We start from the raw sequence: 25,102 nt of genomic DNA, 5'->3' as shown, positions 1-25,102 counted from the left end.
TACAGACCAATCACATCTCAGGAGTAGTGGTAAAAGTATTGGAAAAGTTGGTTAAAGGCAAAATTCAAGAATGGGGTGGATCAGGATATGATACTCTATAGAGGCCAACATGGTTTTGTTAAAGGTAGATCCTGCCTTAGAATCTATTAACTTTTCATAATAGAATGACATCGTAGTTGGACAAAGGAAATGGCTACACAGTGGTACTTCTGGATTTTGCTAAGGCTTTTGACAGGATTCTCCATGGAACACTGTTATGCAAATTGGAGCAGATGGGAATGGACACTAAATTAGTGATATGGATAGGAGACTGGCTCAGGGAGAGATACCAGAAGGTGGTGTATGGAGGAGCCAAGTCCAGGATGAGGCAGGTGACCAGGTGTGCCTCAGGGCTCTGTGCTTGGGCCATTGTTGTTTAATTTGTATATAAATGATATAGGAAAGGGCTTTAAGCCATTTCCTATATCATTTATATACAAAATTTATTTATATACACAATATATTTATACACATTTATATTCAAAATGAGTGGAATTTATTGCCTGACTTAGTTGTGAGCTTTGTCTGTAAATGAATTCAAGAAGAGATGTGACAGATATTGTTTTGCTAGTTTGGTCTCCCACGATAAGTCTACTGACTCCATGGAGATACCCGTAATAATAATAATAATAATAATCTTGTGATATCATTCCCGAGTTGAGACTCAAGTTATAAAAAAAAAGGCCTAGCCAATTTGGCTGAACAGTCCTTCAGCAAATATGCTGATATTCCATCTGTCCCTATTAACAAATTCTTATCCAGGTTATGCAACAGCTCTTCAACCTCATTTTCATGCACCTCTAACTCTTCATCCAATATTTCAGTATTGTTATACACCATGTTACATAAATCTGGTTGATATATCTTAGCAAAGTGAGCACTCATTAATTGTACAAGTTCATTAGCTTCTGACACTACCATCTGTATTCAATAAAGTTATTCTTCCACATTCATTTTTTCTTTTGCTTGTGGCATAACGATAAAGTTCCTTTGGATTGCTTTTATCTTGCATAGCCAATTTCTTTTCATACTCTGATTTAGCTTTCTGCACAACAATTGTTACTTTTCTGGCCTGAGCTTTATATATTTGATAACTCTTCTCACTCTTATTCTCATGATATTCTTTTCACATCATCTTCTTGTGGATCTCTTGTTTAATAAGAGAACATCCATTTCATTTCCACCTATTTATTCATCAAACACTAAGGATATATTCAGATACTGCCTCATTTAAGCACTTTTTCAAAGATTCCCATGCACTGCTGACATTTTTTCCCATTCAGTAACTGATGCCATGGGACCCAAAGATAATATTCTCCTAAGTTGATCACGATTCCCATCTTTGTAGTTCAGAATGTAACCTGTTCTAATGGGAACATCAATATAACTAGATACTTCCCAAGAAAGCACAGCATGATCACTTTCACTAACTGGTGGTAATATAGTCATATTACCCCCCCGTGATGCTATGAACAAATCCAACACTCTTTGAGCTAAAGTTCCTTCTTTCACATGCTGCTTGAGAAAGTTATCTCGCAACAATTCAACAAATGCATCTTCATTCTTATCACGAGATTTCTCTTCTACCCAATCAATGTTTGGATAATTAAAGTCACCCATAATGATCATTCATTTAGTACCCATAAGGTTAAATTGGCAATGCATTTCTTCGTCCCCTGAAACTGAGCCACCAGGTCTGTAGCAATATCTCACCATACATTTCATTTTGTTAGGCTCTGCTTCACACCAGATAGCCTCAAACTCACCGCTACATGGGACATTATTACTATCATTGTTTTCTTGTATTTCTACCTTAACTGGATTTAAGTCATCTGATATCATTAGTAGTACTCCTCTTCTATCTCTTCTGTCATTCCTAAAAATAGTCATTATACTATTTACACTCGATACTGGTTACCATATCTGATTCTGATAGCCAGGTTTCACTAATGCGAACAATCTTAGGCCACATTGTATTCAATAAAGAAACAAACTCAACCCTTTTGTTTCTGATGTTCCTGGCATTTGTGTATAGACATAACAAAATACCACCTAGCCTATTCTTATAATTAGATATGCAATCTATTTGGCCTTGTTGTAGAACTTTCTCTTTTCTCTCCCCAGACATACTCAAAAGGTCTGAACCAAAGAATATTTTTTCATCCCTTCACCCAACACATAACCCATAGCTGAACTTGGTGATCTAGTTTCCTTGACTCTGCAATTTCAAACTCTCTGAGTTTTCAAACTCTTTCATTTTTAGATTCAACAATATTTGTGTATTTCAGTCTATAGTTTATCTCTAAAAGCTGGTCAACTTTGATTAATTTAAAATGAATCAAAGTTGACCAGCCACAGTTAACCACAATGTAAAAATGAACAATACCATACACTGCATAATTGCTGAACTATGTCTCTCTCTCTCTCTCTCACAGACACACACACACATAATAAATTTAGTTTAATCCTTCATCCAAGTGTGAGCAAACAAAGTTTGCGTCTGAAAGTATCTTCAGGACTGGGGTAAGGTGGTACAACACCAGGGCACTCCTTGCAAAGGTGGAGCAAGAACCAACACTCCTATCTCAGTATCTCCCATAATGCAAAACACATCTCCTTGCAGATATGCCTAGTGTTATGCATTAAGGGAAGGGCCACAACCCAGACTAGTTTCGACCTTTATTGAGGTCTCTTCAGTGGGAGCCAGGCCCAAGTGGAGATACCAGGCAGAAGCATTAGCAGATCATCTCTACCTATAGGAGTTGCCAAATGGTGTGCCACCCTTTTTTTTATAAATTACTCTGGATTTAGAGAAAGATGTTGAAAGTTTATTTTTCACTTGGTTAGAGTATAATAAATTTAGTTTAATCCTTTATCCAAGTGTGAGCAAACAAAGTTTGCGCCTGAAAGTATCTTCAGGACTGGGGTAAGGTGGTACAACACCAGGGCACTCCTTGCAAAGGTGGAGCAAGCTACCAACCACTGAAGAGACCTCAATAAAGGTCGAAACTAGTCTGGGTTGTGGCCCTTCCCTTAATGCATAACAGTAGACATATCCGCAAGGAGATGTGTTTTGCATTATGGGAGATACTGAGATAGGAGTGTTGGTAGCTTGCTCCACCTTTGCAAGGAGTTCCCTGGTGTTGTACCACCTTACTCCAGTCCTGAAGATACTTTCAGGCGCAAACTTTGTTTGCTCACACTTGGATAAAGGATTAAACTAAATTTATTATACTCTAAACCAAGTGAAAAATAAACTTTCAACACACACACACACACACACACACACACACACACACACACACACACACACACACACACACACACACACACACACACACAGTTGATTTTTATTATAGACTACTCAGGGAATGCAGCACTACGATTTTTTATACTGACAGTTTTTTATATTCAATTTCCTTCAGCACAGCATTATGCCTATGGGACTTGGGCCAGAACATTTTTGGTATTATTTTGTTGATTTAACACATGTATACACAAGTTTTAATTATATTAGATGGTATCAAAATATAGATATTTTGGTCTGAAAATAAATTACCATTATTAGTGAATAATGACAAAGAACTTTGGATTTTATATTCATAGTATGAGTTGAACATGAGGAACTGATAATAGGATAATACTAAGGAATATTTCATACCAGACATACAGCTGTTGAGAATAAGACTTGCTCAAACTTTTGGTAATGAAGTATAATCATTCCCATTCAGTTTGAGTAGTTTAAAGAGCCTTGGAACTCTCTTTAAATAACTGTTCAAATTTGAAATGATATTTGTGGTTTAGATGTGTCCCTGAACAAAGGATTTTGTGGTCTTTTATGGAATAACTCATACCAGACAGAGTACTGATGTTCCTTAAATCTCTTTGTGCAGCTCTCACTATAAATCTAAAATTATTATTATTATTTTTTTTATGTCGTTCCCACCCACAAAAAGTTATTTTTGCTGACCTACAGTACATTTGTGGTACAGAAATGTACTGTAGGTCAGCAAAATACTGACAGCAAAAATGGTCAACTTTGATTAATTTAAAATGAATCAAAGTTGACCAGCCACAGTTAACCACAATGTAAAAATGAACAATACCATACACTGCATAATTGTCGAACTAGGTCTCTCTCTCTCTCTCTCTCTCACACACATACACACACAGTTGATTTTTACTATAGACTACTCAGGGAATGCAGCACTATGATTTTTTATACTGACAGTTTTTTTATAGTGAATTTCCTTCAGCACAGCATTATGCCTATGGGACTTGGGCCAGAACATTTTTTGGTATTTTGTTGATTTAACACATGTATACACAAGTTTTAATTATATCAGATGGTATCAAAATATAGATATTTTGATACCATCTTACTTAAGTAATATTTAATATAAGTAAGATTTCTTCCTATTCTTTATCAATGTTATATATTGTTTTCTATTTAAAAAAATTTTCTTTTTACACAATCCAAGAAATCTCTCTAAGGACCAAACACTGACTTTTTGAAGCCACTTTAGGTCTCCAATAAATGGAGTGGTGGTCTCACACCGGGCGATGAAATTCATCTCTCACCTAAAAGATAATCACAAACATCCATGCCCATGATGGGATTCAAATCAATGCAGCCTGTGGGTTGGAGAGCAGGTATGCTAACCACTCGACCAAACTAAGCTGGCCTGGTTGGCAGGCCACTGATGATGGTCTGTTATTTGTAAATCAAAATATTTGTAATTTGATATGATTTATTATTATTAAAACATGCTTGTATAGAAGTGTGTTAAAATAAATTGCTTATTTGTAAGTTTCCTTAAAATAAAGCTTGTTACAAATGGTATTACCATAATGAGAGTTAAATATGTACATAAAATAAAAGAAATAAAATAATAAATCAGCTAACTAATGGCTTTTATTCCCTTATAGGGAGTAGACAAGGCCTTTATACCCAGAACCGGCGTTAGGATCCCTGGCACCCACATGCAATTTCTATCTAAGCACCCCTGTAATGATCCGGGCGTGTGTGGTTCTTTTACGATAATAAAAATTTAAATTATTTGAAATTTCTTAAATAAATTTTGACAGAACAGCCACACGTTAGTTCGTTAAATGTAACGAACCGGTGGTGTTGACTGGGCAGGATAAGATAATCGTTAAAAACCCAAATATTCAAAAAATTCTTAAAAGTTAAAGCAAATTTTGACAAAGCCACTTCACTTTAATCACTGAATATAATGATACAGGAATTATAGCCTTCTCACCAAACCGAATCCCTAACAAAATTAAAATGAATTTTAATTAAAGTTAAAATTTATTTAAACTAAAGTTTAAAAATTCTTTCATTTTACAAGTTAGTAAATTCTTAGTAATTGTAAAAGTTTTTTTTAATAATTTTTATAACTGGAACTATCTTTTAGGAAAATTAAAAGAAACTCAAGATAGATGAGAAAATAAGAAAAGAATTCAGAAATAATTAGAACATTTAATATAAGTATTCAAAAAATAACATCTTTACAGAATAACAGAAAATAAATTAAATTACATAAATATACTTGAAATTTTTAAAATAAAATTTTAGGGTTTTTGATTTCATATTCATAAAATTAGAAATAATGGTCTAACGTCTAATTCCGCACATATATCATTTTTCAATAGCTATTAACGCCAAACTAACAAGCCTTTTTTCTGAGATACTTGTTCTTAAGTAGGTTTTAATCAATTTCAACTTGGAAAAGCAACGTTCACCACTCACTACACTAACAGGTAAGGTTAATAGTATTCTTAAAGCAATTGAAAAGTTAGGGAAAGTTAATTATTGGACAGAATAAAATTAAGAATATCAAAAGGGTTTTGAATATTTAAATTATCCTTCTGAAAAATATCCCAGAAAGCACATAACTTGACATGTAGTTCTACTGCATTTACGTCTTTATTGTCACTGTCCTTCAAGAGAATCTCTAAATCGTCGCAATTTTTTTGTAAATCTTCGTTATTAATTTGTAGTAATCTATACAAGAAATTGAAATTATCATAATATGTTTTTAGTTGTTCAAAACATTCTATTAACAAACACATTGCAACGTTTAGAAGTGTATAAAACACGTTCACTCTAAATTTATCTTCTAGCGATTGTGGCATTTCGTCATGATGATCGTAGTCAAATTGTCATGTCTTCTTTTGTCGTCGAACTTCCATACCAGTTTTAAATTCTTGTTCTCCATCCAATTCTTCACTCAGTTCTTTTGCGCGTTTTTAGAATTTCTTTAAAATTTGTGTCTGATCGATACTATTGTAAGAATATTTTTAAGTTTTTGATAGATTGTAAAGCAAGTGTAATGTTAACATTTTTGTCTTGAAGCATTTTACTCACAGGTTTATTCTGTTAAGTAAATCATGCCAAGTTATAAGAGAGCAAATAAATTTGTAGTCCTTTATTTTAGCACATAATGTTTGTGCTTCATGCTGAGTTTCTTTATTCAAATTTTCATTATTTAAAATTTCAAAAAGTGTATCATAAATTTCTCCTAACTGATATCGTAGGGGCGGATTGCATTAATTTTACTTTCCCATCACATTTTTGATGGCTGTTTCAATGTTAAAATTTTTATGAACTTTAAAAGGATTGCCCAATGTTTGTAAGAGAATGAAAAGAAATTGTATATTTCTTGAATAATTGCAAAGAAACTAGTTGTATCTGCATTCACTTTGGCTGCATCATTAATGATTAAATTTAGAGTATGAGTAGCACATGGCATGTAAAACGCTCGAGAATTTTTGTTCAAAAGGAAATTTTGGAGCCCATTTTTTTTCCCCTTTTATATTTGCCTCATTGTCATACCCTTGACCTCGCATGTCTTCAATGGGAATGTTCCATTTTTCTAGTTGTTCCATTATTGTTGCACATAAACCACGTCCTGTGGAATCTGATATATCTACAAAACCTAAAACGTTTTTCCTGATCTTGACAATTCCATTGTTACAGGAAATAAAGCGAATAATAATGGTCATTTGTTCTGTATTACTTGCATCAGATATGCAGTCTAAAATTATGGAATAATATTTAGATTTTCGAATTGATAATAAAATTGTATCCCTGATTGTGCTACTTAAAGTTTCCAATATTTTATTTTGACTGTCTTTAGTCAAATAGTGTACTCTATTGTTTCGTTGTAGGGCCCTTTCAACATGATTTTCCATAACGGGATCAAACTTCCCAAACAGTTCGATTAATTTTAAAAAATTGCCGTTATTCCTTTCATATAATTTATCAGATGATCCGCTAAAAGCTAAATTTTGGCTACCAAGGAATTTTATCATTTCAGTCCAGGGTTCTAAAACACTCGTCCAATGTTTCTTTTCCATTTCATACATGCTTTGAGTCTGGCAATCAAAAGTAGTTTTGATTATTAAATTTTTATCAAGTTCTTTCCATTTTAAGAAATTTTTCATGTGAGTTAAACTAGTCTCATGTCTATGCAAAGTTGTACTTACATTTCTCCAATCATTATAACCTTCTACAAGACTACTTGATTCAATAGGTGCAAAACGTTTGCAACAATTTAAAGTTTCGGAATTAATGAGCCATGTTCTTGGCACGAGCTCCCTGTTTTCCATTTTTCTATTATAATACATGTCGCCAAATTTACAACCATATGTATTTCTGGAATATATTATATTTTTCTTTTGAACAGGCCCAATTTCAATTAAAACAACTCGTAATTTTTCATCAATATTTCCCCATTCACCTGGATCTTCTAAATTTACAGAGACTAACAATGTGTTAGTTTCGTCGTCAACTACAACTAAATCTTCTCCTGTTTTTCACTTAAATCATGCATCTTGTTATCTTGTTGAATAGTTGCAATAGTACTTTCATGCAAACTGGATGATATGCACGGTTCTTCAACTCTGATTTCTGATGTATCGAGTTGGTTATAATCTGCATCAGAATATTTTAATATTTTAACAAATTTATTAAGAGCCCCAGTTTGTTTCTTAATAACTGCTTCTTTTGCAGCATAACACTTATGATTTTGTGCACCGGATAACTTTTTTTTAAATTTTTGATTCCATTTCTGTTTTATACCCACAAGAAATTATTACACAACATGACAGAGATGAAATAATAGTGCGCACTGTGCTGCTGTCAGTAGCCTACTGAGATGCGTACCATATGACTGGTTAACTAGGAACAAATGTTTTGTATGAAAATTCGTTTCTGCGCATAAAAACCGTTCACCGTTTCACTTTAGATAGACTGCAGTAGACACACCATTCTGCAGGCAAGTTTAGCCTGCTCTCGCTGCAAAATTGTAAACAGCCGGCTGATCAAAGAGGCAGCAATATACAATTTTTTAAAAATTTTTATTTGGTGTATCCGGCCTTATTTATTTTAATATTGATAATTCTAAGAATTTTTTTGTTTTTATGGTAAAAATTTTGTTTCTTAAAAATGAACTTATGAACCGTGCCTTAGTGGCAGCACCCACATGCACGCTTCTGCTGGCCCTGTTTATACCCTATCTAGCTTTTGGAGACTGAGTGGGCAGTTCAATCTCCACTGGTAGCCAATCAGAGATAGCTCGCCCATGTCTACCACTAATTATAGCAGCCACTGATGAAGAGGCTGGCAAACAAGTGCTGCCATCTCTTGGTACCTAACTGTAACAAGATATGTCAATGTCTGAAATAATGTGGGTACTACGGTCGATTTTTTTGAGTTTACGGATTGAAAAACCCGCTTGCCGGTGCCAGAGATCGGGAGTCGGTTGAAGAAAGGCTTAGAAAAAGTTCCTTCAGTCAGTGACTAGACTTGAACTTAAGTCAAACTTTGAGCAACCAAGTGCAGAGGATGCAAGCGCCACTTCCACTGAACTATACAGGCTGTACATATACATATATAAAAATATGTTAATCCTACCCATGAGCAGTTATAAATTTGTGGTATGTTAGTACTGTGAGAGGATGAAGATTAGCTAATCCTGCGAGTCCAGTTTTAGAGACTGCATACAACATTTTAAGACCCCATTGGGTGTACAGTAATCAGAGTAGTCTCAAATAGGTGATTAAATAACCTATCACTTCAGGGCATTCACAACCATCCATATTGCAGTGAAATTTCAATCCAAGCTTATTAGTTGGAGAGCAGAGATGTTAACCACTTGGCCAACTAGACGGTTCAGTATTGTTAACTTTGATCTACTGGCTATTTTTTGGAATGGTAATCTGATCAGTCACATAATTCAGTTTTATAATGCATCCAACTGAAACTGTACAAGTCCATGGTAGATCTAGAACCCACAAAAAAGTAACCATCATACAGAGTACAATATTGATTAATCATAGATAAAGTAATTTTTATGTAATGCATTAAAAACATTAATTTTTGATATTATAATGACTGTGGTAATATTTACCCAGTATTCTGGAAATGATTAAATGGAAGTTCCTTAATGGTGTTCCAAATAATACCACCATTCAAAGAGGCCTGGATGAAAACAGCATGATTTGGAGAAATAGGTGGTGATATACAGCCATATTTAAAGTGAAAGTGAACTACAGTTGCATTGCGAAGGTCAAGGTCCTTAGTGATCAGCTGTCTGGTACATGACTGAAAGAAGTTTATTAATATATTAAATGTTTTCTGAGAAAAAAATTATTATTAAGAAACATAATTCTATTAACAACAAAACTTGAATAATCGTATTCGTAATAATTCTAAATGTAATTTTAAAATATAATTCTAATATTTCATTGCTGAAGTTAAAAGAAGAGAAAATGATGTCTAGGTAAGTGTTAATTCACAAATTACAGTGCTATTTATCTTATCAATTTTTTGTGATTACACATTCATAATATTGCTATTGAGTATTATTGATGATAGAGAAAGAGTTATGTCCATACAAAGTAGAGATGCAAAAGGGAAACAGTGCCAGTGGTTTTGAGGAAGCATGGTGTGAGATAGAGGTGAATGGAATGAAATACTTGGTTGGATGTTGTTATAGAACAGGTAATGTGAATGGTGGTGATAATGAAATGTATAATCAAATTATCCAAGGAAATAAGAAAAGGGTGATCATTATGGCAATATAGACTGGAATGATGAGATAGCAACTGGAAGTAAAGAAAATGAGTTTTTGAGGGATAACTACCTCAGAAAGTATGTAACAGAGGGCACACGAGGATTGAGGGTCTTGGATTTGGTCATCTCATCAGAGAATGTAATTATAAATGAGGTGTCAAATCATCCACCAATTGGTGAGAGTGACTATGAGGTGATTATCTGGGTGGTTGCCAGCAGTGTGAGGACCTCTGTGAGAAAAGGATATATATGGAACTACAAGGGGGGGGGTGATTATGAAGAGCTCAGGAGACAGCTTACAGGTGTAACATGGAATGAGGAGTTAGCTGGAAAAGAGATCAATGCAGCTTGGGAGATTTTCAAAAATTATCTAGTAGATGCAATGTCTAAATGTATTCCAAGGGTGAGAAGTTTAAATAAGGTAGGTGTGAGATGGATGAATAAAGAGATTAAGCATGCGATGCAGAGAAAAACAAAGGCATTATGGAGGCAGCATAAGAGAAGTGGAAATAACCAATTCCATGAGGTCTACAAAGACCAGGCAAGGAGGGTGACTTGGTTGATGAGGGTAGCTAAAGAGAGGTGTGAACAGCAGTTAGCTAATGAAGCCAAAAAGAATCCTAAGGAGTTCTTTCGATATGTAGCCAGCAAAAGAAAGAATGATTATGGAAGGATGACATTGATAGGAGAAAATGGTATAAAGACAGCTGTTGCAGAATGTGTGGTGGTGGAGATACTTAATGAAAAGTTCATAAAGGTCTTTCAATCTTGTGAATGTGACTTCATGGAGAGATTGAGAGCAGTTGATGATGGGGAAGAGAGACTGACTATAAGTGAGCAAGAGGTGTATGGGGAGTTGAGTAAACTAGATGTTAATAAGGCTGTGGGACTTGATAATATGTCATGTATTAATAATATATACTATACCACGTATTCTGAAGGAATGTACCAGGGAGTTGACACATGTCTTGACATATTTTTTTAATACAAGTCTTGCACTCGGTCAAGTTCCTAAGGAGTGGAAGGAGGGTAAGATTTGTTATTTATTTATTTATTACAATAAAGTGACTGCTTCCTTGGACAGAGGAGAAGGATACACAGTAATATACTTAGATTTTGCAAAGGCTTTTGATAGAGTATCTCATGATAAATTGATAGTCAAACTAGAGCAGATGGGTATGGATATTAGATGAGTGCATTGGGTTGGAGACTGGCTATCTGATAGGTATCAACAAGTTGTGTATGGGGAGCGATATCCAGGAAAAGGAAAGTCACTAGTGGAGTGCCTCAGCGGTCTGTTTTAGGGCCATTACTGTTTAACTTGTATATTAACGATATAGGTGAAGATTTGGATGGAGATATTCAGTTGTTTGCAGATGATGCAAAGTTGGGATGAACCATGAAGAGTAGTGAAGATGTTGTGGTCTTACAAGAAGACTTGAATAAATTGAGTGATTGGGCACTGAAATGGGGATGTGAGTTCAATGTTGCAAAATGTAAGGTTTTAAAATTTGGAAAACAAAGATGGAATGCAGAATTTATGCTTGGTGAGAATATATTGTTGGAGGTGGAAGAAATAAGAGATCTAGGGGTGATAGTGGATAAGGATCTGAAATTTAGGGGACAATTTAGCCAAAATTGTGAAGACAACACAAAGGCTTCTGGGAATGATGCGGAGGACACTGACTTGTAGAAGTAGGAGATTCTTGTTCCATTGTATAAGGTACTGATTAAGCCACACATGGACTACTGTGCCCAGATTTGGTCACCTAGTTTTTAGAAGGATGAAGAGATATTGGAAAGGGTCCAAAGGCGACTGACTAAGGTAGTTTCTGACCTCTGACATGTCGAGTATGAGGAAAGATTGAGACGATGTAATTTGCAGAGTCTGGTGGACAGGAGGAAGAGGGGGAGATATGATAGACTTACAAGTTGGTAAGGGGTCGTTATAGGATCAATGCCAGAGAAGTTCTACAGAAAATTGTGGGAGAGGGGGGGGGAGGACCAGAGGTCAACCCTGGAAACTGTATAAAGAAGGTGTGAGTAGGAGAGTGAGAGGCAGGTTTTTTTCGTGCAGAGTTGGTTGGAATGCCTTGCCTGAGAGTGTGGTGTCTGCAAGGAGTTTGAATGTGTTCAAGACAGTGCATGATGAGCTGTGTGTGTGTGTGTATGAGTCTTTGACTCCATGAGGTCTTGGGATAATAATAATAATAATATAACAGATAATGATTAGTAGAGCAGCATGCTAATAGCTCGAGGAAGGTATGGAGAAGTCACATCTAGTAAGTGGTATCAGTGAAACTTGTTGAAAGATTTTTCATTTGGTTATACTATAAATTAAAGATGTCGAGAAATTATATTCTTGGTTTCATCCTTTTTCCAAGTGTAAGCAAACAAAGTTTGCATATATGAAGTCACTTTAAGACTGAACAACATGTATTATAGAGGCTAATGACCATCAATTGCCTTAGTATCCCACAATGCAATGCAGATATCCTTACTGATATGTATAATGCTATGTATTATGGGAAGAGTCACTACCTAGACCGGTTTCAACCTTTATTTAGGTTTCATCAGTGGGAGCCAGACCCAGAAGTGATACCAAGGTTGAAGTAATGCAGAAATGATATTTTTATATACAAGTACTGGCCTGGCTGGCCAAGTGGTTAGCGTATCCGCGCTCCAGCCAAAAGGGCATGGGTTTGAATCCTGCTGTGGGCATGGATGTTTGTGATTGTCTTTGAAAGCACTAGTGGTGGTAGTCGGTGGTAGATGGCATTGGTGTAGGATGATGAAGGTTGGTGGAGTATTGAGACGAAGAGTTGTAGAGTTGATGCCCTCCCTCGATGAGTCTTTGGACTCTCTGGAGGTGTGATATAATAATAATAATAATAATAATAAAAACGTAGTCAAAAGGAGTCACACTTTATTACTAAAATATTCTGGATTAGAGATAGATGCTGAAAGTTTTTTCACTTGGTTATACTATAAATTAATCTAGATCTCTAATCCAGAGTATTTTAATAATAAGGTATGACACCTTTTGACTACTTGCATATAGAAATGACTTCTGCATTATTTCAACTTTCGTATCACTTCTAGTCCGTCTCCAGAGATGAGACACAATAAAGGTTGAAACTGGTCTGGGTAGTGGCCCTTCCCATAATCAAATGCCTTAGTATCCCATTATACGTGTGTGTTGTATTATGGGATACTAAGGTAACTAATGTGAAGTCATTAGCCTGTATATACAAGAAGCTCAGTCGTGAAGTGACTTTGTGCACAAATTTTGTTTGCTTACATTTGGAAAAAGGATGAAACGAAGAATATAATTTCTTTGCATCTTTAATTTATCAGTGAAACTAGTTAGCAATTCAGGAATGAGATGTTATGTTTGTACACAAATACTAGAAGTATCAGAAACAAGGGAAATTAAATGGTTGCATTGATTCAGTTCTTTCACCCAAAAATTGTTCGAATAAGTGAGACATGGTTGGATGAAGATGACATCCATATAGGAATAGAGATGGAAGGGTATGATGTTTTTCATGAAGACAGAAAGAGTAAAAGGGTGTGGAGTGCTATTGATGATAGAAAAAGAATTATTTCCATACACAGTAGAGATGCAAGGGGAGAATAGCAGCTCAAAACCAAAAGGAGCTCCATTCTCTTTTGTTTTTATTATTATTATTTGACACCTCCAGGGAGTCCAAGGACTCATCGAGGGAGGACACCTGCTCTACAACTCCGTCTCCACCATTCAATCACTAATTGACCGCAAATACACCAACGGCATCTACCACCGACCATCACTTATATTTTCACACAAAACATCCATGCGCACGGCAGGATTCGAACCCGCAGCCTTTTGGCTGGAGAGCGGATATGCTTCGGCCAACCATGCCTGGTTGGCCGAGTAGCTATGGTGTGAGAAAAAAAAGGTTTGAACTGTATTTTTTATGTGACCCTATAGTACATTAGCACCATTTTTTTATGATTTTTAAATATATTTTTTACATAATACAGATGCCCTATTCTAGAGACCAAACATGGAACTCTTTCCAGTCACTTCAGGACTCCAATAAGCAGGCCAGTGGTTTCACACGAAAAAAAACCCAAAAAACAACTCTTGAACGTCATGAAGTTCCCTGGTGCTTCTTTGATACATCTCTTTGAAAATGTGCACACTGAAGATGCACCTAGTAGCTTATTACACTGGATATTCCAGATCCTACGTAAAAAATTCAACAGATTTCCTTGAAAAAATCAAAGAGTCTGAGTTGCTAGTCAGTTTCGACATTGTATCTCTGTTTACCAATATTCTATTAGCTGACACAGTCAAATTATTATATGAAGATTACCCTCCAGATATTGCAAAAATTTTCGAATTTGTTATCCATTCAGGTTATTTTAATTGGAAAAACAAGTTCTACAAACAAGTTGAGGGTACTGCCATGGGTAGCCCTTTGTCTCCACCTTTGGCTAACTATTTTTTGAAACAATTCGAAGAGACTGTGTTTTCATCCATTCACCCTCAACCATCTCTTTGGTATCGTTATGTCGATGATGTTTTTGCCATTTGGTCACATACTGAAGATGAGCTTTCCACCTTTCTTCTACAACAGATAAATAGCCTTCACCCTCATATCCAATTTACCATGGTAAAGGAAAATTCTGGTACTTTACCATTTTTGGACATCCTGCTTACTCGAACTTCTTCTGGTACATTATCTGCAAGTGTCTTTCGAAAGCCCACATTTACTGGCAGATATATTCATAAAAAATCTGCTCACCACACATCTCAAAAATTTGGCATTCTTAAATCTCTAATTAATAGAGCACATAAAGTTTGCTGTTCTCCAGAAATCTTACAACAAGAACTTTCTATCATTAAGAAGTTAATGGAATTTAATAATTACCACCCTAATCAAATCCAACAGATAATTGAATCTTATGTTCCAATACCTAACCTAAGGTTTCTTCAACAGTCCGCAGAGTTCCAATCCCCTACATTCCAGGAATCTCAGAACCTATAGGTAGAATTTTAAAAAAGTACCAATTGATTCTCACGTATATTCTTATCAACAAAATTTCTTCCTTATTGCCTTCTACGAAAGATAAACTGTCATCTCTATCTTTGGCTGGAGTTTACCAAATACCATGAATGCGATGTTTCTTATTTTGGACAAACTGGCCATTCTGTGGAAAAAAAGAATTAAAGAACATCAATATTATATTGATTACAACAAACCTCAGCAGTCTGGTCTAGCTCAAGACAGTATTAACACTACCCATAATATCCAATGGGATAAGGCTATTCTCCTTCATAGATGCAGGTTCAAATATGAACGCCTCTTTAAAGAAAGTTGTGAAGCTATTTTACACCGACCGAATTTAAATCGAAATGATTGTCTCTCTCTCTCTCTCTCTCGAAGATCTGGGAGACTTTTATTTTATATAATCATTAAAAAAACCAATTTATCTTAAATATTAATTATTTATTAATTTCTTTAATTTCCTAGCTCGCGACAATAATGTATTTTAATAGGTGATCCACCGAATGTTCGTTACTTGTATTCCATTCCTATCTGTTTGTAACACTGAAGATGTACTATTAGTTTTAGTAAGAAATATCTGTACCTTATTTATTAATTAAAAGTTATTACTGTGGGCTTACGTGTTCTTTAATAAATAGACTACTGAGCCTAACTCATTAAAGAAAAGATGACATGAGATAGAACATTATTATATTTACCAGAAAAACAGTAATATGATTTTATACTGATGAAGAGTAATCAAGAATTTATAAATAACTGGTTTAAAAATATCACTTCTATCTCCATTCTGTTGAAAGCACTGTAAACACAGTAAAAGTAATGGTAATGGTGAACCACATAAAACATCAAATGAACAAAAATCATAATTCTGAATATTATTTTGCTATGAATGTGTCAATGGCATTAAACTGTGCCAATCATGATGACATTCAATAATGCCAATAATCCAACTGTCAACTGATGATGCCGTGCAGCATTAAAGAAGCAGGCACTATATGTCAGTCATGGAATCAATAATGTAGATAAGAACAAAAATTATGGAATAAGCTTCTTATCAGGAGTGTGTTCTATGGAAATTATTCATTTGAATTACTTGACATATATAATTCTACCCCCTCTCATTCTTTGATATCTTCATAGTTGTGGGTGTGCAATCTTTGTCATTATTCTTACCTATTTATTTGTATTTAATATCTTTTTAATCACAGTCTCCATGTCAATTTTATAACTTTTTTATTTCAGAATTCTTTGATTAAAATGGCATTAAGTCTTATTTTTAGATGACTAATAATGCTTTCATTAATTATTTTTTCTCCAGGGAATTCTAAGCATTCTTGAGAGTCCAGATTCTAATCTGTACAAGGCAAAAGAAAATATAAGGGTATTGAATTTTTATCCTTCTAGATTTTCTGTAGTTCCAACATTACTGTTCTTCCTAGCAAGATTCTTTCTTGGATTTCATTTTGTTATCCTCCTATCTTGTGCAACACAGCCCACTTCATTCAGTCTTAATTCTTTCTGAGGTTCTATCTGTGTTTAATTTTCAAACATCTGGTTTTATTTTTATTTATTGTTTATCCTAGATCTCATTCTTTTTCATCGCTTTCAAATAAAGATTTTAATTCTCCATTACCAACTGTGAGCACTCATCATTTACATATGGATCATACTAAGGAAAATCATTTGGGAGGGGGGGGGGAGGTTGAAAGCTGTATAAACTGCTGATTTTGAAGAAAGTGAGTTATCACCCTATCTTTTAGATAGAATAGTTTTTTTTAACCCTCCCTGAGATCCTATTAATTATAATTATCAATGGCAGCCATTTTTATTTGGTGTATTCACAGAATTTTCAGTTTGGAGGATTTTAAAACTAATCATAACTTATTTTCAAATTTTCCAATTTTTTATTTTTACTGTCAATTTAATGACCAAGGTGTGTGTGTGTGTGTGTGTGTGTGTGTGTGTGTGTGTGTGTGTGTGTGTGTGTGTGTGTGTGTGTGTGTGTTGTGTGTGCTTTTTCTGATTTCTTATTTACATTTTCAGTCAAACTTTTTTTCAAGTGGTGGCCAACTGCTTTAGGTGTTCCCAGTGGATTTTACCTTTTCTCATTTTATACCCTACCCTATATTGATGATTTCACATGGAATGACTCATACACTCAAATTGTTTAGATTCATACCTTTAATCTTAATGACATTTTTTCATATCTTTTTAAAAAAAGATATGGAAGCAGAACCTCAATGAAATTCCTTTCTATTTGGAACTATCCTGAAAATTCATTTTCAGTTTCTTCGTTGCTATTGAGTTAATGAGATATAGATTCTGAGTATTTGAGTAATGTGTTTTGGAATGTCCAGTCTCTATTAACATTTTCCAGTATTAATAGAGATTGGACATTCCACTGTATCCCATCTTAAACAGCAAGAAAGCCTCTGTATAATAAATGAAGCAAAGGTATAAAAATAACACCATATAGATTTGCATTTTTCAATTAAGTAGCTTATTTTACACCATCTTTGTAATTTGTAATAATCAATAAATACCTTATATTTGATATTGTATTCTTATTTCAAATCTCAAACCTGTTTGTTCATTAGATATTTATTATCCTAGCTGTCTTTTCAGTCTATCTTTAATATACAAAAGACTTTTAAAAGATAGGGTATCAGTGCAATTATTCATTATAATTACTGAAGTTCTAAATATTCTCATTTTTTTTAAATTAGAATAAATATTAATTTGATCATGTCCTTATAGATGTGTAAAGATTGGATCAACCTATGTTCAGAGATAAAACATTCCCTCAGTAATGAATCAGTGACTTCTCTCAACCAGAAGTTCAGGACATCTGAACCACTCAGGCTGCTATGGGCAGATGATGCACAATATAATCTAGTCAATCTCACTTTCTCAAGGTACGACCTGTTTCCACCAAAGGGGCTTTGGCATCAGCAACAAATATTCTTACTATAAAAGGATGTATCTTCCTAGTTAGAGAAAATGCCAACTTAACCTATTAGAGTGGATAATGTTCAAATGCTAGGTGAAACACTGCAACTCTATAATATTGGAAGCCTGAAGTAGCAGTTGCCATGTTTGTTTACCAGAGCAGAATTTTGGTTTCTGTCCACCTCATCCCCTACACCAACCTTTAAACATGCAGTGTGAATGATACCCCTCAAGGCCACTCAAAAAAATATTGTAGAGATCCAGAGAGCCTCCTCAATCTTTGAGAGTACAGCATTAAAGCAGTTCCATAGACTTGATGTTAGACAGTATACAGGACCAAACCCATATCGTAACACATTTAGGAAGCTTCGTGATCATCTGACACATAATCTCACTACCATCTATGTTAATAGATTGTGCCTGGAAAGAGGCTGAATAAGGGTATGACTGTTGATATCAGACTATGGCATGGATGCTCTCTTCATGGGCACTTTTTTCCTCCATCTTTGTAATAGTGGAATGAAAGGCAAACTAAATAAATACAGTGTCACTGCATCCAAATTAAATAAAAAATCTCCCTCAAAAAGTTCCCCCAGAATTTAAAAACTCCAAAAATCTTATAAAGAAAATAAAAATCTTCCACATTCACTTCACCAACATTCATGGCATAAACAAGAAGCCTATTGAGATGCAACATCACCTGCAGACATCGAAACCTGATCTCCTGTTTTTGACCGAGTCCCAAATCACTTCTAAAACAGCTACAGTCCATCTTAACAGTCCAAACTATATCTTCCATGATTCATTCTGTCATAACGTGGGCATAACTTTTGTCTGTCTGCTCTTCCACCTCTTTCTCACCCATATGGTAACATTGCAAAATCAGCTAAAGATAAGACTAACCTCCTGGTATCATTCTTCTCATCAAATTCCCACACAGATGACAAAGCCAAATCATCTCCTTCTTTACCTGGAACAGTGCATCATACCTCCTGTAGCCTTCTGCTAGAAACACATCAGAAAATCTTGAGCAATCTAGATCTCTAAAAGGCTCTTAGTCTCAATGAATTCTTACCAGTTGTGCTCAAGAGATGTACTCCTGAACTTACACCTATTCTTTATGATTTATACACTATATTATACTCAGCTGACATCCACTCTACATCATGAAAGCAAGTCAATTAACCTGTTGGTCTTACATATAGTGTTGTCTAAAATAACGGAGATGATGAATAGTTAACTTCTTTGATACCCGGAGAACTTTCAACCAATTAGTGACCACCATGGATTTCCCCAAGCAAGATCCACAGCAGATCTTCTGCCATGGAAAGGTTTGGGAAAACCTATACCGTTGCACTTGGCATTTCCAAGACATTTAATATGGTCTGGCTGGCATTAAGAGCTTTTTAGCAAATTGCAATCTTATGTTCTGCTTTCTTCCCTTCATAATTGATTTGCCAGTTTTCCCTCAGGAAGTTCATGCAGTGGTGTAGGTGTTCTCATTCTCTCTCTCTTCTGATTTTCATGTTAATGCAGGCGTTCATTATAGCTCTGTTATTTCACCAACTCTCTTCCTCATATACGTATATCATATTCTCTTACTGATCTTAAACCCTATTCACAGTTTTGGTGATGATACTTTCTATTCATTCTACTCTTATGATAAATCTTGAAGTGCTCAAACATCTCAAGAGCTTCAAGATTGTTTATGATAAGTGCCCTAAACACTGATCTCCACACTCTTCTTCATTGGGGATGACAACAACCCAGTCACCTTCAATTCTTCCAAAATATAGATTTTGTCTGTGTTCCTCATAAAACATTCTTTGGAGATAAAGCTCAGAGTAAGACTGACTCTTGCTCTGAGCTTTTCCTGGCATAATCTCACCAATTCTATAACATCTCGAGCTCCAAAAAACTTGCTATACTTTTTTTTACTTCTTTTTTATCCAAGTACTTGTATACAAATCTTGAATCTGCTGCCCAATCGGAAGACTTTGAATTTGGGTGGTGCACCTAATATCTCTCTAAATATTCTTGATGCTGTATAGAAGAGAGTGATTCAGTTAAATGATAACCTCTCTCTCTCTCTCTCTCACTAACTCTCTTAAGTCACTATCTCACAGACAGGTCAGTTCAGTTTCTGAATTGTGTCTCTTCTACAGATATTTCTATGGATGCTGTTCAGCTCAAATAGCAATGATTATACTCCCCCCCCCCCACTCTCCATTTCTGCTAAACTTACAAGAACATGGGCCAACATCCTTTTACTGTTAAATTTCTGATTCATCAAACCTATTCCCAGTCATCTTTTATTCCATCTACCTCAATTCTGTGGAACAGCCTTTCCTGTGAAGTGTTCCTCAAGGAGGAACACAACCTCCAGCTTTTTAAGAAGAATATCAACAGATTACTTTGCTTTTGACTCCAGACGCAGCATTTATGTGCTATAGCCCTTATGGCCTCTTTGTGTGTGTGTGTGTGTGTGTGTGTGTGTGTAAGTAATAAATTTAAATATTTAAAAAAATATTAAACAAAAATATAGTTGTAAGGTTAATTGTCAGAATATTATATAATGTATTTCATAGTAATAGTTTCCATAGAAGGGCTGCTGTAAACATGGCAAACATTATGATGGAATTATCACAGCTTGAAAGTTGTATAGAGTGACAAATCATAATATGTGTTTCAAATCAGAAGAACATGTTTAGGTGTGGCTGCTGTCGGAAAAATATTATTTATTGCATATATCATCCTGCCCTAAAGCGCAATGCCAGTGTATTTATAGTGTGGAGAATATTATCCTATTATTATAATTACGGCTATTATAGCCTGTTTTTGTTTAGGAGTGACCCTTATTAAAATACAATGACTATCAATACTCAAGAGGGGTATATCTATTTAGGGCATTATTGGTGAGTATAGAAGGCAATTAAGGTAGAATAAAAGAGGTGGAAAAATTTGGTACATACCTTTTTTTGATTCTACGATGTCTTCCACTTATCAAAAAAGGTATGTACCAAATTTTTCCGCCTCTTTTATTCTACCTTAATTGCCTTCTATACTCACCAATAATGCCCTAAATATATATACCCCTCTTGAGTATTGATAGTCATTGTATTTTAATAAGGGTCACTCCTAAACAAAAACAGGCTATAATAGCCGTAATTATAATAATACTGTTTAAGAGGAGTAACATGGGATTTTTCCCAGAGACTATACTTAATATTATCCTAGTTTAGATTCAGACTCCTTATTCTACTTCCCAGAAAAATGAGCATAACAGTATATTGTTAAATCATTCTGTATAACTATCCTCCACAATGAGTTCTGCTGACTGCATGGAGGGTATAATAATAATAATAACTTTATGTTGAATCTTTATGTTGCTCTATGCTGCATCATTTCTATGGAAATGATCCACCATCAACACAATGATGCACCATGTATTATTGAAAGTACTGAGGCACCATGATTTAAAAAAAAATGAAGGGCACAAAATCAGACAGGTCAGCAGAATCTTCCTGATGTGAACCTTACAGAGTTTCAATGCAAAGAGTTAGAACACTTGTTGAGTTGTGACTGACTGATATGTCCATTTTCAATACGGGAACTCACTACTATTTGATAAAGGATGTGACAAAATATCTGTGTCCATTCATTTATCATGGCAGTGACATGTACATTGGGGAACCTGGACCTACATACCTAGCTTTAGTGGAATGTCTAGAGCCAAAGATTTATGAAACACTAAGGTATGCAAATAAATTTTGCAATGTGCATATATATATATATATATCATAAAGTGAAATCATTTGTAAATTTAATTAAAAATAGGTTATATTATAAATCTATCCTTATTTCATAGTTGAACTTACAGGAATTAGAAAGTTTTAAAAGTAGACCAGAGCTTATGAGAATATAATCTTTGGCACTTTGGCTTGCACTACTTAAAAGACACAAGCTCTGTCCAGGAGCCCATATAATCATATTTCATTAGTGATTTTAGGTTTCACTGGCCTAACAGCTGTTTGAACTGTTGGTTCTCATCAGAAACCATGCAGAAACCTGGTCTCATTTCAAAATAAGATGAAATAAGAATGAATTCAATAATTACATTATATACTGACCAAGAGTTCACTTATGAAAAACAAAATTCTGACATTAGGATTGCTATGGTAATAAACAGAAGTTTTTTTTTCTTTCCCTCTAAAGATTTCTGTCTGGTCTCTGATATGAACCAAAAGCTGTCAGGCCAGCAAAACCTAAAAGCAATACTAAAAGGCAAATATAATGGTTCCTGAGCAGAGCTCATTTCTTTTAAGTAGTGCAAACAAAGGCAAACCCCAATGCCAAGGGTTAAATTCTCGTAAGCTCTCTGGTGTATTTTGTATAAATTTGTTGGTCTGTGCTTGTTAACACAAATAAGGAGCTTGACATAAAGAAGCAAATTTAAATTATTTCAAATTTGCTTTTTTATTTTAATTATAAAAATTATTGTGGTTGCTAATCTATAATTAATAATTTAAGAAACTTTTACTTACCCCATAAAAATGCAATGATGATCCAGAAGCTACAGGCCCACAGAGGTCAGAAATTACCCCACCAGTGATCATCAGCCAAGAAGAAGATGGCTTATGAGTAAAAGTATCCCTTATTTCTCTGGAAAGCTGAGATTTTGGATTTTCACACAAGTTACCATGCCATCCATCATCACATCTGATAAAAAAGAAGACAAGTTTTTTTTTATTAACTTTATATTCCTAAGTAGTGGTAGTGTTCCTTCTTCTGAAAGGTATATTTTATGCAGGTCATACAGTAACTGTTTGCATTAATAATATTTTTTTTTTGCATTAAGAATATACAGATAAGTTAATGTCCATATAATGCACAACATGAACCATATCATTCTAGGACATTAACTTATCTGTATATTTTATCCTTTCTTCGATAAGCAGGCTCATTTTTGAAAATGTGCCATTTTATTAGGTAAGTGTTTCGAGGGAAGAATGAGTGCTCATTCGAAAGAGAAGCATGGCAAGAAAGAAAGGCAAAAAATTGTTAAGAAAGCATTGAAAAAGAAAAGGAGTGATTTGAAAACCTAATGGATGGTAAAAAGAACGAAAGTGAGGGGAATGTGGTGGAAGGAAATGAAAGTGAGAAAAATGGAAAGAATGAATGAAAGCAAAAGTTGGACCGAAAGTACAGAAACTCATGAAGAATGAGAGTGAAAGTGTGAAGCAGGAGTCAAGAGTTTGAAAATTAGAAACATTGAATGATAGAAAGAATGTGATGCAAGATTCGAAAGTTGAATTGGGTTGGATGAGGCAAGAGATGAAATGGATGCGGAGTGAAATTACGAAAATTTGGGTGAAAACGATTAAAACAAATCAAGTAGGTACAAAAGAGTTAACGAAAGACAAGCGAGTGGGGTTGTATGGTGACTCCATTATTAAAGGTGTGCTGGATGAGAGGATGCACAAGGTATGTTTTCCAGGCGGTAAAATGAATAGAGTGATTGAGGCATTGGATATGAGGAGGGAGTGAGGTACGAATGACTTGACAGAATGGATATCAGGAGGCTGCTTAGACAGATAAAAGAGATAGTGTGACAGGAAGGGTAGTAAGTGTGTTGCCTAGGTATGACTGTGGTGAGATGAGGCGGAGAGCAAGGATTATGAATGGTATGTTAGCTGAAATGTGTGAGGAGAGGGGAATACAATTTGTTAATGTGTGGAATGAGTTTGAAGGATGAAGTAAACTGTATGGGAGTGATGGACTGCATTTGAGTAGTTATGGTGTGAGTCACTTGGAAAGACTGTTGCTGGAAGGTAGAGAAGTGAGTATAGAGAATGAATCTGATCAAGTGGGAAGTGATGTGGAAGAGCAAGAGAGTACGATAGGAGAGATTGAAGAGGTGGTTATGAATGCCACCTCTTATTGTGGCATGAGTATGAAAATGAGAGAATGGGTGTGCAAGATGAACAGGGAAACGTGGAGGTTCAGGGTGGACAGGGATACACAGCATGAGAAAGGTGGATGCCCCAAGAGGATGTAAGAGCATGGATAGACAGGAAAGGAATGGGATGTGGGATCAAGAGGAAACAGTTGGAATTGAAGAGGGTTCTAAAATGAATAAGCAGAAAGGGAAATGACCCCTAGTCAAGCATGGAGAGATCACATTGAATGAGTGTTATCAGTGGAACTAGCTGTAGATCCAGGAATGAGCTGTTGTGTTTATATACAAATGCTAGAAGTGTAAGAAACAAGGAAGATGAAATGGTTGCACTAATTGAGTCTGTTCACCAAAAAACTGTTGGACTAAGTGAGACATGGTTAGATGAGGACAACATCCTGACAGGAATAGAGATGAAAGGCTATGATGTGTTTCGTGAGGATAGAAGGGGTAAAAAGGGAGGGGGAGTGCTAATGATGATAGAGAAAGAGTTATGTCCATACAAAGTAGAGATGCAAGAGGGAAATAATGCCAGTGGTTTTGAGGCAGTGTGGTGTGAGACAGAGGTCAATGGAATGAAATACTTGGTTGGATGTTGTTATAGACCAGGAAATGTGGATGGTAGTGACTATGAAATGTATAATCAAATTAGCCAAGCAAATAAGAAAAGAGTAATCATTATGGGCAATTTTAATTATAGCAATATAGACTGAAATGATGAGATAGCAACTGGAAGTAAAGAAAATGAGTTTCTTGAGTTTTTGATGGATAACTACCTCAGAAAGTATGTAACAGAGGGCACACGAGGATTGAGGGTCTTGGATTTGGTCATCTCATCAGAGGATTTAATTATAAATGAAATGTCAAATCACCAACCAATTGGTGAGAGTGACCATGAGGTGATTACCTGGGTGGTTGCCAGCAGTGTGAGGACCTCTATAAGAAAAGTGTATATGTGGAACTGCATGGAGGGGGTGATTATGAAGAGCTCAGAAGACAACTTGCAGGTGTAGCATG

The 25,102-nt window shown here is 35.2% G+C and overlaps 1 protein-coding gene across 1 annotated transcript in view; it reads right to left on the bottom strand.

Moving 5' to 3' along the window:
- LOC150108407 (reelin-like) overlaps positions 1-25,102 on the bottom strand; it is a 920,570-nt gene that overhangs the window by 177,633 nt on the left and 717,835 nt on the right. The window contains exons 47-48 of the mRNA XM_090390755.1: positions 22,674-22,848; positions 9,459-9,652 (exon numbers count right to left, since the gene is read on the bottom strand). Coding sequence (XP_090246881.1) covers positions 9,459-9,652; positions 22,674-22,848 — 369 coding nt within the window. The remainder of the gene's footprint in view (positions 1-9,458; positions 9,653-22,673; positions 22,849-25,102) is intronic.

The sequence above is a fragment of the Typopeltis vanoorti genome, chromosome 3 (assembly GCF_054136105.1).
Source record: "Typopeltis vanoorti isolate ZY-2024b chromosome 3, IOZ_Tvanoo_1.0, whole genome shotgun sequence".
NCBI classification, from domain to species: domain Eukaryota; kingdom Metazoa; phylum Arthropoda; class Arachnida; order Uropygi; family Thelyphonidae; genus Typopeltis; species Typopeltis vanoorti.
This window is presented reverse-complemented; position numbering and strand designations above follow the sequence as displayed.